The sequence below is a fragment of the Morchella sextelata genome (genome assembly GCF_020137385.1).
Source record: "Morchella sextelata strain SCLS chromosome Unknown scls_2, whole genome shotgun sequence".
Taxonomy (NCBI): Eukaryota; Fungi; Ascomycota; class Pezizomycetes; order Pezizales; family Morchellaceae; genus Morchella; species Morchella sextelata.
In genome coordinates this window covers 1,770,234-1,788,579 of record NW_025408617.1, presented here as the reverse complement: position 1 = coordinate 1,788,579, position 18,346 = coordinate 1,770,234, and the positions used below count along the sequence as shown (strand labels likewise).

Sequence of the window (18,346 nt, the reverse complement as noted above, 5' to 3'; positions counted from 1 at the left end):
TTACCGAGTGTTTTAATGATACGATAGAGTTACCCTGCCTCGGGGCCGTTGGTGGGGTACGCAATGTAGGGTTTGAGGTAAAACGGCCAGCGTTCCCGAACGTAAATCCTATCTGAGCCTACAGGGTCCAGAATAAGTTCAAATTAGTCAAGAGAAGCCGGTAGACAGCTACGTAATACCGAAATACTACTAGCTATTCCCCGACGAATCCCCGCCAGCCGACGAATCTACCTACATAAAGAAAAACAAAACCCACACTTGACTCATCTCAATTTCAACTTTCGACAACCAATCTCTATCCATTGAGCGCTGTTAATATGCTTGCTCGCTCAGTACTCCGTCGCCAGGCTGTTGCCTTCAGCAAGAATGCCTCTGCTGGGTTCTCTACATCAATTGCTCGCCGTGCTGGAAACCTTAGTGCTGCTCAGGACCAGGTAAGTGTAATCCTTACCTTAGGATGTCAATTGCTTATGTCCTTTGTCCTCATAGCTCCTAAGAGCAACTTTAGCAGACTCAGATCCTGCTATCTCAAGTATTCTCGAGAAGGTTAGTACTCCAATACCTGCTGGGTATTGAACCAGACGTCTAATGCCAAACAGGAGAAAATTCGTCAAAGAGATTTTATCAATTTGATCCCCTCAGAGAACTTTACCTCGCAATCAGTTCTTGAGGCCCTCGGGTCTCCCATGCAAAACAAATATTCGGAGGGATATCCTGGTGCTAGATACTATGGTGGAAACGAATTTATCGACGAGGCCGAAAGGCTATGTCAGCAACGTGCTTTGGAAGCCTTCAGACTTAATCCCGAGGAGTGGGGTGTCAATGTTCAAGGTACAATTCCATCATCTATTAGACGAATCCTCTTTTCGGCCGTCTAACAAAACACAGCTCTTTCTGGAGCCCCTGCAAATCTTTATGCATACTCTGCTCTCCTTCGTCCTCATGAACGCATCATGGGACTTGATCTCCCTCATGGTGGTCATTTATCACACGGATACCAGACTCCTTCCAAGAAGATCTCCAAAATTTCTGAATACTTTGAGACCCTTCCCTATCGTCTTGATCCGAAGACTGGTCTCATTGACTACGAAAACCTTGAAAAACTCGCAGAGCTCTATCGCCCAAAGATCATCATTGCCGGTGCGTCGGCATACTCCCGTATAATAGACTATAAGAGGATGAAAGCCATATCGACCAAATATGGTGCCTATCTTCTCTCAGATATGGCACACATTTCTGGTCTCGTTGCAGCTGATGTGACGGATTCACCATTCTTGGACTCCGATATTGTCACCACAACTAGTCATAAATCGCTGCGTGGCCCCAGAGGAGCAATGATATTCTATCGAAAAGGTGTCCGCTCAACCAATAAGAAGGGTGAGCAAATACTGTACGATCTCGAAAATCCCATCAACGCGTCCGTTTTCCCTGGCCATCAGGGCGGCCCTCACAACCACACGATCACAGCACTTGCGGTGGCACTGAAGCAAGCTACTACTCCCGAGTTTGTGGCCTATCAAAAGCAGGTGCTTAAGAACGCAAAAGCACTGAGCAATAAGCTTCAAGCGGATGGCTACGAAGTTGTCTCTGGTGGCACTGACAATCATCTCGTTCTTGTCGACCTAAAACCAAAGGGTATTGATGGTGCCCGTGTTGAACGTATTCTGGAACTCGTCAACGTTGCTGCCAACAAGAACACTGTTCCTGGTGATATTTCAGCGCTTAAACCTGGTGGTCTGAGATTGGGGTCACCGGCGATGACAACCAGAGGCTTTGGCGAGGAAGACTTCGAAAAGGTTGCGGTGATTGTAGATCAGGCGGTGAAGATCGCAAAGAAGATTGATGAGGGAGTAGGCGGGAAAAAGTTGCTTAAGGATTTCTTTAAGGTAGTTGGGGATGGAAGCTCGGTTGGGGAAGTGCAAGATCTCAAAAAGGAAGTTAAGGAATGGGTTGGTAGCTTTCCGCTTCCATGGAACACCTAGACTGGTTCACCTTATCTGTTCTTGTCTATTTAGTTGACTTGATGATATGGTTTTTATATACTTCTATGTATGTTAACGTCATATTATCAAGTAAAACAACCATGGGAATCTCTGGCACGCTCAAAATTTGTCTTCATGTGCCAAGAATCATGATATATCACTCGTGGAGTTCTCCTTCAGTCGAGGTCACAATAAATTCAAACAAAAAGCAGGCGTCTATTCAAGTTCGTCTCTACGTAAGAAAAGATTATGGGATATGTGATATCACAGTCATAGTATCTCACTCGTGGGTAATTCTTCACTTTAACCCTTTTGAGCGAACCTATTCTTGTTCAGTAAACAGGGAGAAGTACAAAAGCATGTCAAAACACACCACTCCATTGTCACAGGTAAAGTGAAGTAATTCTAGCTACAGTAGGAGGCTGTGGAAGACCGAATAGGAAAGGCAATGTGGCCATGTGAGATCTGACCAAGCGTATTATAATTATGGGAGCAAGAAGAATACAACGTGATTGTGAGATCATTTTGGTATAGGTTCATGTATTCATGGAGAAAGTTCCATTGTACGGGCATGAGGATGTGACCAGGGTCTAGAAAAGGGCCAGATTGATCGGCGGGAAGATGAATGAATTGATGGGAAAGAGTAATAAAGAAACAGAGCCTCTAGTATGTCTATTATATGAGAAGGCCGCCGGTTTGGGTATTGTAATTTCTGTAGTGTCCCGTAGACATCCGCTAGTACCAGGACCTTTAAATGAATAAAAGATCATAAGCAGATCTTAATAAACATATCTTCTGTGAGGGCAAAACCCATACTTGGTAAGGAGGCACTACGCTTCTAGCAACAGCTAGAGTTAGGTACAATATATACATATAGTCGTAGTAGTACTACCGCCAAATAATAATAGGGTATGATAATTAGCAGTTAGGTAGGGGAGTACATATTTTAACTAATACGACTAAATGTTAATAGGGCATGTTGAACGGCGGGCAGGCATGCGGTCCAATGGCCCGCACCCCAGGTTAGATAAGTTTCAACGTTACATTGGCTACATGTAGTCGGGTATTTTGCTCCAACCTTCATGCCATCAAGTAGTAATTAAATGTAAGTGATATTGGTATGTGTAAATAGCTATGGAAAGGGCCAGGGGAAATGTTTGTATATCTCATGTCAAGCTTAGCGGACCGCCAGGCTGAGTTAACGAAATACAATGCTTGATGAGGGGTGGACCATACGAGGATTATACTTTCAACTAGCCTAAGAAGTACCCCGATATCGCAATATACAAACGTACTAATAAATTACTACAACTTACGGCACTAATCGCTTTTGTACTCACCCCAGAGTGATCTGTGGTAGACACCCAGAAGTTAAATAGCCACCGCCCCCCCACTTCTTTCCCACTCATCTTTTTTTCCATTCCCCATCACTTCTTCTCCTTCTTCTCATCCTCATCTCCCCTCTCATCCCCATCACGATATATCCAAATTTTCATATTCTACCTTCTCTTTGGTTGAGCAATAAGCTCTTCACTATCATTTCTTCTAGCTACGATCTTCTCCCACTTTAAACCCCATTTTTTAAATAACCAAAAAAAGAAAACAAACGACTGTTTCAACATGCCTGAAGGAAAAAACTTTTTTAATCTTTCATCTCGGAAAGAGGTCGTTTTCGAAGAAATTGAACCTACGAAGCAGGTTGAGGTAAGAATCTGTCATTCATTTCGTTTTTTCGTTTTTTTTTCTACCACTACATGTGTATATGTGGTTTTTGTCTTGTTTTGCTGGCTCCGTGGATTTCTTATGTTTTCCGCTGCTATTTATCATCTCTTTGTTAGAGGACTGCAATTGGTTGAGCCCGCTTGGTCAATTGATCATGACTGTTGAAGAGTTTTTTATGCATTCATTCATTGTTTTGATGGCTACACATCGTCATAACCAAAATTCCGTCAATGTTTCGTATCATTTCAGTCACTATTTTCTTGTTGAATGGTTTTTGTGTAGGATTTCCGCTGACATAATTTAATGCAACAGTCCAGAGCCATGATTAATCACTCGAATTCACCCGTTAAATCGAGTCCTACTTCCCCCCCTAAGACTCACCTAATCGAACCCGCTGCGAGTCCAAGGGTCAATGGTATGCTGGTCCCTTCTATGTTTCATTTTGTCTTTTTTTTCCCCTTTCCCTCCCCCCTGTGTACTTACTTTTCTCCATCAATAAGTCTACGATGGCACTCCACCAGGCCAGGGTGAGCCTTACTACCTCCCTGAAGGAGCCGTCATCGAATTCTTTCTTCACGACAAGCCCATCGAATTTTATGGCCAGTGTGCTTGTTTAGTGCGCAATATTGATATCCCTGGACTGTATGCTATTCGTGTGCCCGCCGAAATTGATCTATACGCTGCCATTGGTTTGAGACAGATGTTCGAGAGCCGCCTTTCTGTTAAGGCTCGCGAGGAACTTTACCTCAAGAACGGTCCCTACGTCAAGGAGCGCGAGGTTGGAGTCAATTGTGGCACTCACGATTACCCGCTTAACACCAACTACGAAATGTTTACACATGGCCAATTGCAACAACCCCAGTCTGAGCCAGGATCTAGCTATGCTACTCCTGCTCGTGGCGGAGAAATCGACTACTACCGCCCTACAGACCCTCAAAACTTCGCTGTGTATCCAGAGATGTTGGAAAGACCTGACCCTTTCGTTGATGCCACATCCTCAGTCGCCAGTTCCTCTCCTGTTGGAAGTGATCAAGGTGCTAGAGGTAGTAGTTTCGTTTATCGCGAAAACAATGAGTTTTACCCTTCGAATGGAGGAAGAACCTATAATGAATCTGCTGCGTAACATATCCCCAATCCTCAATTCTCTTCCATAAATCTTTTACATCTGCTGACATCTTCATGTAGAGACCTTGAGTTACAGAGTGCAACTGACAGAAAGACTGACTTGCGTGTCAATAGCGGTGGCTATGTCAGGATGATGTTTCCGGTAACTTTGCCCATGATTTATGAACAATCTCTCAAATGTTTTTCTGACACATTCTATCACTCTGATCAAGGCCGTCGAGAAGCCTCTTGAGCCAGTCTATGACCAGCCTATTTCCCCTGCCCGTCGATTCAATCCACAGCAGCGTGAACACTTTGATGGGATGTATGACGAAAATGACCGTCGTGTTACCCATATGGCTCAGAATGTCCAGCATGGGCCATTGATTATGGTCCCGACAAGGCCTGCTGCTGAAAACCCTGCTAGTCTTCCGCCGCGTCACTTAAATAAGAAGACCAATGCCCTCTACAAGACCGAGATGTGCCGTAACTGGAATGAAATTGGGGAATGCCGTTATGGTCGCTCTTGCCAGTTTGCTCATGGAAAGAAGGAGCTCCGCATAGTTCCCCGTCATGGACAATGGAAGACCAAAACTTGTATGGCGTGGTTACACGGTGGTTGCACTTATGGAAGCCGCTGCTGCTATGCCCGTAAGTTCCAGAGCTTATTTCAATTGATTGTATCCATAATAATTTGACTAATTGTGTTTTTTAAGATGAAATCATTGATGGTGATGGTCATCCATTGCCAGGTGGTAATTCCGTTGATCAGGTTGCTACTCCAGCTCCCGAGAATGGAGAATCCAGATTCAGTGATTTCTTTGCCAGCCGCTGGTATGATCATGATTGACTTCTACTTTGAAACTTCCATCCCGGGCCTAGCTAACTATTGATTTAATTTTTGGCAGCTGGACCTAAAATTTTGGCCATTTTGGTATGATACATCCATTCTATTCTTTTAATATCGCTAACCACGTGGTTGAATTTAGGCTACTTTAACATTATTATAATTAAAAGTTAGTAACTTCGGTTACAAAATACCCGGATTCGCTCGAAATAGTTGAGAAGGAATATAGGGCGAAACTAAAAAAAAGGTTATAAAAGATCGGATATCATTTCTTGTATTTTTTTGGTCTTTTACAGTGATGTTACACTCCTTTTTTTTGATTCCATTGTTTGGAATATTTCTATATATTCTTTGTAAGGGACTTGAGCAACAGTAGGGGAGGATAAGAGGGACCTTTTATCTGTTTAAGACTTGACATAGCGTCATAAGATTTTAGGAGATCTCTCCGCATGTCTGATGGTTCGCCATCATACGAGTTAGTATTATAGGGGACGAAAAAAATATAACGGCGGAAATTATTATCATTATTAAATTACATCTAGCCTATGTCTATGAAGTTTGATAGTTTACCTGAATTTAGTCAAGGCCCTCATAATATAATTTACCTTTAACTATTACAAGACTAGAATTATTTTTACCGCTTAGCCTCACTTAATAATGCTCTCGGGAAATCTCCAATTGCTGATACTAGATTAGTGGAAGACTTGTTATATATTGAGATACATATATACTGAAATATCAAATAAAAATCGAGTAAGACACGAGGCTTTACTATGTTAAGAAATCAGAGTTTCAACGCTTTGGTCGAGTGATAGTTTATGACCCAGCACAAGACAATTAAACTTCTATTTCCTTCCGCGTCATCTAGCCCGTAAAGGCGATGCTATATTATGTTGATGATGAAGCTAAAGTCTTTACTCAAAGCCAGCCAGACTATTTAGGAGTGAATCTCGAAAGCCATTCCACTCCATCCAGGCCCACCCTTCCAAAGCAAGAAAAACAGTGGCGGATAATCGCATGGCTATGCTAACTCTAATATTTCAGGTAAGATGTCTAGTATGGTGTTTTTTTAGGTGCCAACTGAATTGGCTCCTATGGAGGGTGGGTTATAATATCTAGCTTATGCAATTTTCTATTCATATGACCGGTTGCTATCTCACGCGGCCAATGGGGGTTTTGAAGGTGCTCGGGATCAATTGCTTGAAAAGCCTATGGTGGTAGCGGCGGGGGTATGTACATGTAGGTATTTCAAATTTTTCTCGCGGGTTGACGCTGGGAAAAAAAAAATAGGTAGGTGGGTGGTTGACTGAAGCAGATAATGCAGGGCCTTGACAGGGTTCAGTGCAGTGTTGATCTTTGTTTCTATTGGTGGTCTGGTAACCGGCAAACCAAACTTATGTGTGGTGGGACTTGGGGATCCGGGTCTAGACACAGAGGGTTGTCTTATTGTGTGTTGGAATGGCGCAAGATGCGAAACTATTGAATATCAGGAGTCGGAATTACAGCGAAATGTTGTGGGGTTTGGCGGGGGTGAGCATTATGGGGTGTGCAGACAATATTCACAGGAGGATAAACCACAGATAAGCATAGTACAACAGCTACGGGCATGAGCTATCATACTGACTTGAAAATGGAATGTACCTACTCCACACAGCTTCACAGCTTTTGAATACCCAGTCTACCTGACACTCTACTCTGTTTCTATGCATGATAAGAAACACCTGACAACACTCCCTGGTGCACTCCGTACTCGTCCTTGCAGGTGCTTCTTATTACCTATCAGATTAGAGTAGTGGAACCCTTGTTAATGACCGACAACCTCTTTCCCTTCATTCTGCTTCGAAGCTTGACTTCAATTAAGTTTATTTCCCTATTAGCAGTGCTTTCTCAGTATGTAGGTAACTACTTATATAGTTGCGATCTCTCAGGAAAACCAATATTTATCTAGGCGGCCAAGCCTAGCAGCTCTCTGGGGCATAAGCATTAGGTATGATTCAACCAATCCATGGCTAGAAAAAAAAGATCTTTCCCCTCCCCCACAAACGGTACTCTAGAACCTGCATGCCCCTATCAAGTGCGCAGATCATCCGTTTTATTAACCAATCCATGGAGCGCCAAGGCTTTATGCAGGGTGCTGCATTAACAGATATCAAAGTCTCTTCTGATTTGCTGCCTCTTCAGGGCCACATTTCAGCAAGACAGTGACCCGAATATAAAAGAGTACCCATATGAAGGCAGTCAGCTTTCTGTCTTTAACTACTACCCATAGACAATCAGTCAGTCCACAATGTCATCTTCCCACGCCCTCAAACATGCATTCGACGTGACCACGTTTGTCACCGACCAAGCTCTCTACACAAAGACCCTCTGTGGTGCTCACAATGCCAAACCTACCCATCCTCTCTGGTTCTCCCAGGTTTGTGAGGGGTCTAATACCGGGGCATCACTCCTTCAATTGCCCTCAGAGCTGCTGGATCACATCACAGAGCTTCTATCCATCGCCGATCTGGCTTCAATGGCGCTCGTAAATACTGCTTGCCGGCAACTAGCGCGGTCACGGCAATTTGCGAGTATTCATCTTGCCTACACGACGCCTGCAGCATCGGGAATACGGAACGTACTTGCTGATGAATCGGCGGCTCGAATGGAAAATCATATGATATCAAGTCCCACGCTGGGCGTTTGTGTGAGAATCTTAACCGTAGCCTCCGTCATACTGATGGAATCATTCTTTGTGAGGTGGTGGAAGTTAGAGGACCTTCCGTCGCTGTTCATGCCAGAGGTGTCGAGGGAAAGAGCGATTGAGCTGGTGGCAAATAATTACTTTGACGTTTATGTGAGAAATCTGAGCGATGCGCTGAGATATTCGTTGCCGAATCTAGAGGTATTAAGGTGGGAGGATAAGGTGTGTATTACTCCGGAGCTGATGAATGCTATTGCTGCTTCCGGGGTGAGAGAGCTAGAGATGGCAGGGGTGTTTGTGGACCGGGAGTTTGTGGTGGACGGGCGGCCGAGGTGGGGATTGAGGAGACTGGTGATGGATATTCAAAGGGCGAAGGGCTGCGACAACGTTAGTACGGCACCGCTGTGTATGAGCATCTTGAAGGCTGCAGCCCAAACATTGGAAGAATTGGAGTGGGTGAATGGTGAAGTAATGAGATTTGATGCTGCTGAAACCGATCCTCCTTTACGATTCCCGCAGCTTCGTAGCTTGGTACTGCAGAATACAGAGATTGATAGTGAGCTCTTAGAAGCACTCATATCAGAAAATAATCCGCAGCTACGACTTCGTACTCTCACTGTAGCTTCTTCTTCGGCATCCAAATACCTATCCCGCCATGGGCATATAGACACCTTGCAAGTCTACCACACTTCTGCTTCCCTCTCTTCGTCAGATGTTGTCTTCATTGGCACCAATTCGCAGCTGCATGCGCTCACTGCACCGTGTCCCAGTGATTCGCTGGTCCTAGGCACTCTTCTCCCCACGCTCACAGATTTCCGACACCTGACAAACCTGCATCTCGTTTGGGACACCAAAACGATTGACATACGAGCCCTGGAGAGTATAGGAGGCGTCAAATCATTGACTCACCTCTGGCTCTCTGCAGGAACGCAAAGCGGCAATATCCACGACTGGGTGGCTCCTCACGACGCAATGGTAACTGCATTCCGTCAGTTACAGAAGCTACGGGTGTTGGTATTTACAAGAGATACCTACGAGCACCCACTCGCTGGTGAGCCTCCAGAGAAGTACTATATTCTCCGCCAGCATCCTGATGGCGTTGAAGGGGACGAGGGAGCGCCAGGCTTGCAGCAGCGATTGGAGGCGGCGTGGGAGTTGTGGCATATGGAGGAGATGCGGAGGGTGGCGAGTGACTATGCAGATGTGTTGGAGAGACTGGAGTCGGTGTTTTTAGGCCAGCTGGAGGCTAATGTAAAGCAGGAGTGGTGGAAAGAGCCGGGGAAGAGGATTGATGATTGGTGTTTTGGGAAGGCGAGGAGTGGGGCTTGGGTGCCGAGTGGGAACGATAAGTTATGATTATGTGGAGCTAGTGCTTATATAGACATTCAGCGGTCTAGATCTCTCGGTGTGAGTATGTACTACATAGATATAGATTCAATATACAATCCTGTAGAAGAGGACGGGATCGAGGGGATATTGACGGTGTAGTGGCTTCGCTGGTTGATCTGTAGACTTGGGGATGCCGCCAGTTCTATCGTCGTGGATTGCAGAAGTCAAAGTGTCAAAGAAGACAAACACAACGGTATCCCTTTGAAAAGCCATGATTCCACTCATTCACCAAAAACCTTCCGAGTGACTGTCTGTGATCCACTTACATAATGGGTTGTTAGTAACGCAACCCAAAAAAAAAAAAAAAAAAAGTTCAATTGACCGACCTGCTGGTACGAATTTGCTATCCCAACAAAAAAGGCACAACCACAACCCCCCCAAGGTCCTCATTCACAGCAATCCCTTACCTAAAATGGCCTCTTCTTCCTCCGCCGCCCTATGCACATCCTGCACCGAACCGCTTATCATCTCGGTCGAAGATGAAGACACCCCCGACCAAGGCGCCGGCATAATCGACGACATCGAGCTCCCCTGTGGCCACCACTACCACTGGTACTGCTACTCCTCCTGCCTTATACTATTCTATAATCCGTGCTAAGTAGGGCTTTCCCAGGTCCTGCTTCGCAGAAGAATACACCAGCAGCAACTCCGCACGAAGCCAATGCCCGTCTTGCAGCACCTCCACGCTCGACCCCGCGACTGGTAAACTCCTTGTGACCTACCGCAACGAGGGCGGTATCCAGACCGGGCTTGACCTCGGCGCGCTCCTCGACGAGGAGGAGTTTTACGATGAGAATCCGGAGCTAAAGAAGGTTAGGGCCTTTTTAGAGTTCTGTGCTGAAGGTAAATCTTGAGAGGGTACGGTCAGTTGGAGTGATTGGCAGGGCTAATGGTGCCTAGGTGATGTGGAGAGCGTTCTGGAAATGATCGAGATGGACGCAGAGCTGCTGGACGCACAGGACTTTGAGACTGGGCAGACGGGGCTGCATGTCGCCGTGCAGAACCAGCGCGAGGATGTGATACAGCTGCTGCTGGAGAAGGGTGCTGACCGAGCGGTGCTAGACAACGCCGGGAGGAACTACTACCAGTTGGCAGTAGAGCTGGGTGCAGATGAGGTCCAGCTGCAGAGGTTAAAGGGTAGGTAAATCCACATGCATAGTAGATTGGGCGCACCAGCGTGAGGAATATGGTAAATATGGTAAATATGGTGTATTATAATGGATTGACTGCAACAACCACATATAAAGACTGATGACCTACAGCGAAAGCCCGGGTGTAAGGTGTAATTTGTGATTCGATAGTGCTATGGTTACTCTACTGTTATAATTATAGGGATACATGTAGTGATATAGCAGGGTTAGGGTTAACTCGCCATGGTTTCTCCCAATTGAAGGGGTAAACAAAACGGCATCATATACCTTGTAGTATCTGTCTGTACTGTACATTCCACGCAGTGCTCTGCATAGTCAAATAATGTCCCGACACGATGCCTACCTGTGGTAGATACGAGGCAGCTCCTTCTCGACGATATCTATGCCATACTATTCTTGCTGCCCCCTCTCCCCCGGCAAAGCTTCCTTATTATTAAGACCGTGCACCCCGGCCAGCTGAGGCGCTTTCTCCCATTCATTTGCCACTCTGCCTGCGCCCCCAACACGGATCTACAGGGGACAGCTTGCGATAAGTTTTGACACAATTGGAGAGATCTCGAGGAGTAACTAATTGCTTCAATCTCTCTTCTTCTCCTACGACAGGCAGGCAGGCGCACAGCTACAAATTAACATACAATACACTACTCACTACTCACTACTGTATCGCTATCCAACGCCGTAATCTCCGTCACTCTAATCAGGTTAAGCATAAGCTCCCGTCCAGAGCAGCACCCACCCAGCCAGCCAGCCAGCCCTGCAGTGGCCGCGATCACCTCGACCGCTGCCAGGAACAGCACCGTTAATTAGTCGGCTACTAGCAGCTAGTTAGGCGAGGCTGGGCGTTCTTACTCTGCTTTCTCTGCAGCATACCTGTCGAGTCGATAGTAACAACTTGCCTCTCCTGCCTCCATACCTCACCACCACCACCACCACTCACCCACTCCTCCACCCCTATCACCAACAACAAAAAAATATGGAACCGGCAGGCCCAACACCTACGCCAGCTGACTTTCCATCTACGCCAACCGAGATCCCAAGTACACCTCCACTGACACCACAGCTCGAAGATGCTCCGAAAAGCAGCTCACTCCCGAGCAAAGAGGAAGAGAAAGGGCCAACAGTAGTAATAGTGGAAGAAAAAGAAGGGAAAACAGAAGAAGAAGGGGGAGCTCCAGAAACAGCTTCAGGTACAACCAGCTCAGCAACAATCGCAGAGGCCGCAACACACGTCCTCGACTTCCTACAACATGCCGCGCCAGAAACACTCGGCGGAGTGATGCTAGGGTCCACCATCGTGCTCTACGTGATATTCGGGAGCTTTGGGCTGTTGATTGTCGGAGTGATTGGCGGTGTGGTGCTCCACGCGAGCCTGGAGAACATGAGGGCGTCCGGGAAGAAGGGACATCGAGTGGATGTGCTGGAATGGCTGGATAAGCGGATGGTAGACACGAAGGGGGACGGCGCGCTGGCTTCTCCTCCCCCGGGAAGTGAGAATGGGAGTGAAAAGTCCACAGGTGGTCATAAGGTGTGTGCGGATAGGGCCGGTTTTTTTTTTTTTTTTTTTTTTTTTGAATGGCGCGGATCATGACTGACTGGTGCGTGCGTTAAAAGAGATTTGCGAGGTCACAGCGGGTTGTGGATTTCTCGAGTCTTCCGCCAGAGACGGGAGCAGCGTTCACGGGTTTGGCGGATGCGGTGACGAGGGATTATGTGAGGTCTGCTGCAATTGCCATTTCCCTCTCTTTTTAGAACGATCGTAAGACTGATCCTCCCGCAGGTGGTGGTTCTCCCCAATTCTTCCTACAGATGAGAGTTTCCCCACGGCGTGTCGGCAGACGCTTGTCCAAACTCTCTACAACATGCACTCTCATCTTTCTCAAAAGTGTGCAAAAGACACCTTTCTCCTCTTCCTTGTTAGCACGTCAAACACATTCATCGTGTTTTTCCGAGAGCTCGCCCAGACCGCCCAAACCTCAATCGGGACCTATGTTGAAGAGTACCCCTCCAGCGCCCTGGCTCAGCTCGTTGACCGCAGGGAGCAGAAGCGAAAGCTCAAGATGGCCGCAGACGACATCGTCACGACTTTCGTCCCCGCCGATGCAACATCATGCGATCCGATCAAGACGTTCCTGACTGAGATCATTGCGGGTGTAGTGCTCGAGAAGCTGGTGGATAAGTTTTCGTCTGCAGAGTGGATAAATAGCACGATTGTCTATCTTCTTGAGAAGGAAACGCAGCCAGAGATTCTGCAAAAGATTGATATTGGAGAGGCGACACTGGCGGTCAATGATACACGTGTCTCAGCTGCGGCAGAGGCGCAGAAGGCGAAGCGAATCTCGCGCGCGGAAGAGGAGATGGAGCGTGCGATGCGGGAGGCACAGGAGCTCAATGCGATGATTGCAGAGGAAGAGGCAAAGCGTGTGTCTGGAGATTTTGGCCCAGGAAGAGATGCAAATGGAAACACGAGTGGAAGTACAAGTTCGAACGGCAGCTCAATTAATCTCAACAGTGACAATGCTTCTATACGTTCTTGCTCTGACAATGGAAGCTCTCGCCCGCCCACGATCGTAGAGGAACCAGTTTCACCATCTGCTGAGCCCGGAACATTCACATCGTTCGACCAGTTACTCTCTCCGAGTCCAACCCCATCATCACCCGTACAGCCACTTGACCCTCTCTACAGAGCCAACGTTACTGTTTCAGACCTCACCCCTCCCTCCGAGACAAAAGTTTTCGACCCATTCTCTGGCGGTGCTTTCACTGCCCCCGCCGATAGACCGCTCCGGTCAAAACCTACCTCCACCGTATACCTTATCCAGATTGAGCCCGGTGTCTCGACTGTGCCTGGATGGATCCTGACAAGGAAGTTCACAGACTTCGAAACGCTTCACGAAGTGCTACGCAGGATCTCCAACATCAGCGGTCTCGAGTCATTCACGCATTCGCACTCGGAGCTCCCCACATGGCGTGGCGGTACAAAAGAGGCGCTTCGGAACCACCTGGAGCGGTATATCAATGATGCGCTGAAGGAGAGGATACTCGCGGAAAGTGAAGGTATGAAGCGTTTCCTCGAGAAGGACAGCGAAGCCAGTAACGGTAGCAATAAGGCGCCTTCTCCGGGTGGTGCTTTTGGAGGACTGGGGAAGAACTGGCCGAACCCGCAGGCATTTGCAAAGATGGGTGGTGGGATGCTGGATGCACTCACAAAGGCACCACAAGGAGCGGCAGAGGGTGGAAAGAGCTTATTTGGCGGCGTTTTCATGAAACGTGCTCTCAATGGCGAGAACAGACGGCAGACACTTGATGTGTCGAGTCTGCGGCAGCTAGGGCGGAGCGATACATCATTACAGGTTGAGAACGAAGCTCCAGTGAAGCCGGAAGAGGAGGAACCGGTGGTAAAGGTGAACAATAGGCAAAGCTTCCCGGCAAGGAGGAGTAGCTTGATGGGTATGGGTCGTGTGCAGAAGACAGAGAAGGAGGGGTATATACAACTCGAGATACCATCTGTGGATGGTGATGGGCCTGGATTTGTCTCACTGCCTCCACCACCAAGCGATATGCCAGACGACTACGATAGCGATGCCGCTCCGGTCCGGACCCGTTCCGGGAGTGCAGCATCCTCACTGCTCAGGCCCGAACCGGAGACAACAACCTCCCGAACCCGCGCTGCGTCTGCCGCTGCGGCCTTCCTGGTACCTACTCAAGCACCGCTGTCACCAGTACCGCCCTCTCCGCCCTTGATATGTACGACCCCGCCACCGATGGATCCCCCCACTTCTCCAACTCCGCCTGCTCCGTCCGCCCCAGCTACATCATCGAAACCCAAACCCACAACAGAACCACTAACAGAATCCGAGACGATTTTCGCCGTCGAGATCTTCTTTGCGATCATTAGCGAGCTCTACACGCTCTCCTCTGCCTGGCTTTTCCGCCGCTCCCTCCTCAACGTTGCTAAGAACATTCTTCTGCGGCCTGGCAACACCACACTAGAAAGTATCCGTGTACTCATCCAAGAAACCGTTATCGACGCCAACACGGCCGACGCCGCGATCGCAGCCCATGTCAAGAAGATCACCAAGAACGGGTTTCCAACAAAAGAGGAGCGCGCTGCATGGCCGCCTGTGGTCGAGATGTCTGACGATGAGAAGTCAGAGTTGAGGGAGAAGGCCAGGAGACTGGTGGGCGAACGAGGTATGCCAGAGGCTCTGAAAGGGCTTATGGGAGCGGGTGCAAGTAGGGAGTGCTGGGGTGTGGTGTTTGATGCGTTGCAGGAGCGAGGTGTGGCGAGAGGTGTGGTCACAGGGCTGGTGGTAGAAGGGGTCAGGGGCGTGTGCCATTAGTCTGGGTCTGAGATTAACTGGGGACGATGTAGGACTAATTGTTTTTGTTTCATTATTGTGGCTGCATGGTTTGACGGTTCGGTGTTTTTTCTTTTCTTTCTTTTTGTTTTATTTTCGCCTTTATACATCTCTTCTTGTTTTATAGATGCAAGCCTCTTTTCTCTTCTCATCTTCTATCTCAGGTGTCATACATACTTATATACTGTACCTTGACTTAGTTGCTTCTTTCTTGCTTTCTCTTGGTGGATTTGTGTGCTTATTGGGTTTTGGCGGGGGGGTTTCTGCTTTTTTTCCTTCTTTCGTTCTTTGGTTAGTCGGCGTGTGGGAGTGAGTACGGGCGGGTTGTAAAACGGCGGATTGTGTAAAATGTGGAGAATATCTTTTTATTTTCAGGGGGAAAATTGAAGCGAGTGATTATGGGTGATTGGGCCCGTGAGTGATATTGTGTGATCAGGATGTATCTTTGAGCGCGTTCGCCCATTTTACTATTCTTGTGGTGGGCATCTCGTCTTCTGGAGGTCGCTTGTCGCAAAGATTCTCTAACTAGGCGGCTGTATCTTCTATCGCCCCCTTCCGATTTCAATGCCCTCTTTAGCTCCTCTAAAGACGAGTGATATTTCATGAGCAAAATATTGAAATATCCTCATGAAAAACTTATCTTTTAACCAACCAGCGTACTTAACATATACTCCTACGGGATGACCCCATCGCAAGCCAATTATACCCTATCCACGACAGAAAATATTCTCGGCGTTCTCCTCGCTTCTCGACGTACTTTAATTCCCACATATGGAGTGAGACTCGTATCTGAGTACCTGGGCTCATGGCCGGATGAGGAAACAGATCTTGTTTCTATTCGTTGTGGCCGAAGAGGGCGCGCCGCGCGAGACAGTGCGGGGGGCGCGGCTAGGCGTAGGGCCTTTCTAGACATACTTTCATGCACAGCATCTACATATCCATGCGGCTCTAAGGTCCACCGGCAGCTTTCCCATGATATAAGCCTACACATTTTGAGTGGGATTTTTTTTTGGGGGGGGTGCAGAGCCACAAAATGGTGTATCGGCGGGATTGGCTTTTGGTAACGGGGAACTAGCTTGCGATGAGCGGAGGATGGGAGTTGGAGTTGGGGGCACCTATCCCGATCCTTATGATGGCGGTCAAGATGATTTGGTGCGTCGAGTGTTGATCGAGGATAGGAAGGTTGATGGGAGGGGGTTGACTGTCGCATGGTGTTGTCGGACTCTACACATTAAAGAAAAGCGAATGCCAAGGATTGGCGAGTGATATATTATGACCTTCCAACACAACTAACTCCACTACACTTGTTGATGCTGTTTAACGGTTTTTATGATGTTCTTCACTTTCATTCCTTCACATGCAGAGTCTTGAAAAGTACTACGTCTTTGCAGACCCGTTAGGGGGGTGTTAAATTCTTTTGAAGTCATAATCGCCTGCCATGTGCGTATATAAACCACCGCACCATCGATCTAAACACACCAAACTCCCATCCCATGCAACTCCACTAAAAAAACCAAAAAGATAAACACCTACCCCATTACATGTATATACGCCCCTTTTAAAGCAATCAGAAAGGAGAAGAAAAAAGAAAAGGTTCGTTCCCTGGCTATCTGTATAACCGCGCATCATCGTCCAGGACCAGAACCTCGTCCTTTGGCCTGCCTGACGACAACCCCACATGCCACGTTCCGTCTCCATGAGGATCTATATAATATCTAAGTCCCGGTTTCGACCGCGAACACTCCTTCTCCAGCACCTTGTCTGGATACGCGCTCGCGTTCTCACCCAAGTCCACCTTCATCGCCCCAGCTAGATCCGCCACCGCCCTAAAAGGCCCCAACTTCCTGCCCGCGCTACACAGCTGGCCTTTCCGATTTGCGTGTACCCACAGAGCATAGATGGTGTAGGTCCACAGCATCTGAAGCACGATGGTGCCCCGGAATATCACCGTGGAGACACCGTACTGGTACTTTTCGGTGGCGATGCACCGGTGCCGGTTCGGGTTGCTGGTGAAGGCCATGTCGTAGGCCTCACCGCGGAATTGGTAGCCGAATTGCGTATGAAGGGGCTCGAAACCGACACGGTAGACGACATCACCGATGCGGTATTCGTGGCCGATTCCTTCATCTGTTGGGTGGATTGTCAGCTGGGAGCACATAGAGAGAGGGGAAGAAATGTAGAGGATGCCTACATTCTGTATGGTTTGCACCGGAGATTTCGGCCCATTTCTCGAGGGAGAAGGTTGCCTTATCTTCCATTCCGATGCGGGAGCCGTCGAGAATGATTTGTGCGTCCCGCATCTCGTACAGAAATGTATCGTGGGTAACGAGGTTCCCGTCGTTGAGGATGAACCAGCCTTCAGCGCGGGTGCTATAGCCTGTCATTGCAGCCATCAAAGTAGGGAATATCAGCACATATGCCGTCACCAGGAAAATCAATGTCATTCTCCCACGGTGCTCCCATCTAGTCGCTATACGCTTCAATATAGCCAGCAGCGTAAGAAAAGTGCTTCCGTTCATTGTGAGCGTGATAAAAAGCTCATAGGACACCTCATCCGACTCCATCATTTGCGACAGCGTATCCAGTATCGCTCTGTATGATACCCAACACAGCAGCGCCTGTCCGCCATGGCCTACAACAACGTCGAAAGCAACATCCACCCACTTTGCCGCCGTGAAAGATAATACGCCGATCGAGTAATTGATGCCGAATATCGGGGCGCTGTTTTCATCGAGGCGGCAGGTCTTCTCGTCGTCGGTTGTGGTGAACCATAGCACAAGCCAAGCAATAGGAAGTGCGGCCGATAGGAGGAATGTAGGGAAGAACATCCACCCCGCCTTTTTCCTACGTATGCTGGCATCGCGCTTAGGGAGGGTACGGGGCCGTAGGTGAACTCGCGGCTTTTTCTTTTGCGTGGGCCAGAAGTCGTCCGTGTGGTAGCTGGGGACTCGTGAGATGGTTGAGGATAGGCGTTCATCTTTCAGGCTCAGGTCTGTAAAGTTTGGGTATGAGTTGTGACTGGCCATATGGTCGGATCCAAGAAGCTATCCTTATGGCTTAAGAAAAAACCTTTAGTAAATAGTAATCATACATTTCCACCTCAGGTTTAA

The 18,346-nt window shown here is 47.9% G+C and overlaps 6 protein-coding genes across 6 annotated transcripts; 5 read left to right on the top strand and 1 right to left on the bottom strand.

The window, feature by feature from the left end:
- Positions 1-317: 317 nt before the first annotated feature.
- On the top strand, positions 318-1,982 carry H6S33_005730 (uncharacterized protein; the record flags this gene model as incomplete). The annotated part of the gene is made up of 4 exons (XM_044837108.1): positions 318-434; positions 490-546; positions 600-831; positions 889-1,982. 4 exons carry the CDS (start codon positions 318-320, stop codon positions 1,980-1,982), a joined length of 1,500 nt encoding a protein of 499 aa, XP_044699039.1.
- A 1,620-nt stretch (positions 1,983-3,602) lies between these two features.
- On the top strand, positions 3,603-5,726 carry H6S33_005729 (uncharacterized protein; the record flags this gene model as incomplete). The annotated part of the gene is made up of 7 exons (XM_044837107.1): positions 3,603-3,686; positions 4,017-4,119; positions 4,205-4,823; positions 4,890-4,971; positions 5,042-5,459; positions 5,525-5,642; positions 5,717-5,726. 7 exons carry the CDS (start codon positions 3,603-3,605, stop codon positions 5,724-5,726), a joined length of 1,434 nt encoding a protein of 477 aa, XP_044699038.1.
- A 2,216-nt stretch (positions 5,727-7,942) lies between these two features.
- On the top strand, positions 7,943-9,694 carry H6S33_005728 (uncharacterized protein; the record flags this gene model as incomplete). The annotated part of the gene is made up of 1 exon (XM_044837106.1): positions 7,943-9,694. One exon carries the CDS (start codon positions 7,943-7,945, stop codon positions 9,692-9,694), a length of 1,752 nt encoding a protein of 583 aa, XP_044699037.1.
- Positions 9,695-10,139: 445 nt separating this feature from the next.
- Positions 10,140-10,872, top strand: H6S33_005727 (uncharacterized protein; the record flags this gene model as incomplete). The annotated part of the gene is made up of 3 exons (XM_044837105.1): positions 10,140-10,279; positions 10,341-10,570; positions 10,628-10,872. 3 exons carry the CDS (start codon positions 10,140-10,142, stop codon positions 10,870-10,872), a joined length of 615 nt encoding a protein of 204 aa, XP_044699036.1.
- A 979-nt stretch (positions 10,873-11,851) lies between these two features.
- On the top strand, positions 11,852-15,218 carry H6S33_005726 (uncharacterized protein; the record flags this gene model as incomplete). The annotated part of the gene is made up of 3 exons (XM_044837104.1): positions 11,852-12,403; positions 12,490-12,593; positions 12,656-15,218. 3 exons carry the CDS (start codon positions 11,852-11,854, stop codon positions 15,216-15,218), a joined length of 3,219 nt encoding a protein of 1,072 aa, XP_044699035.1.
- Positions 15,219-16,842: 1,624 nt separating this feature from the next.
- Positions 16,843-18,262, bottom strand: H6S33_005725 (uncharacterized protein; the record flags this gene model as incomplete). Its single annotated transcript, XM_044837102.1, has 2 exons — positions 16,843-17,363; positions 17,428-18,262. The coding sequence occupies 2 exons, from the start codon at positions 18,260-18,262 to the stop codon at positions 16,843-16,845; spliced, it is 1,356 nt and encodes a 451-aa protein (XP_044699034.1).
- Between the last annotated feature and the right edge of the window lie 84 nt (positions 18,263-18,346).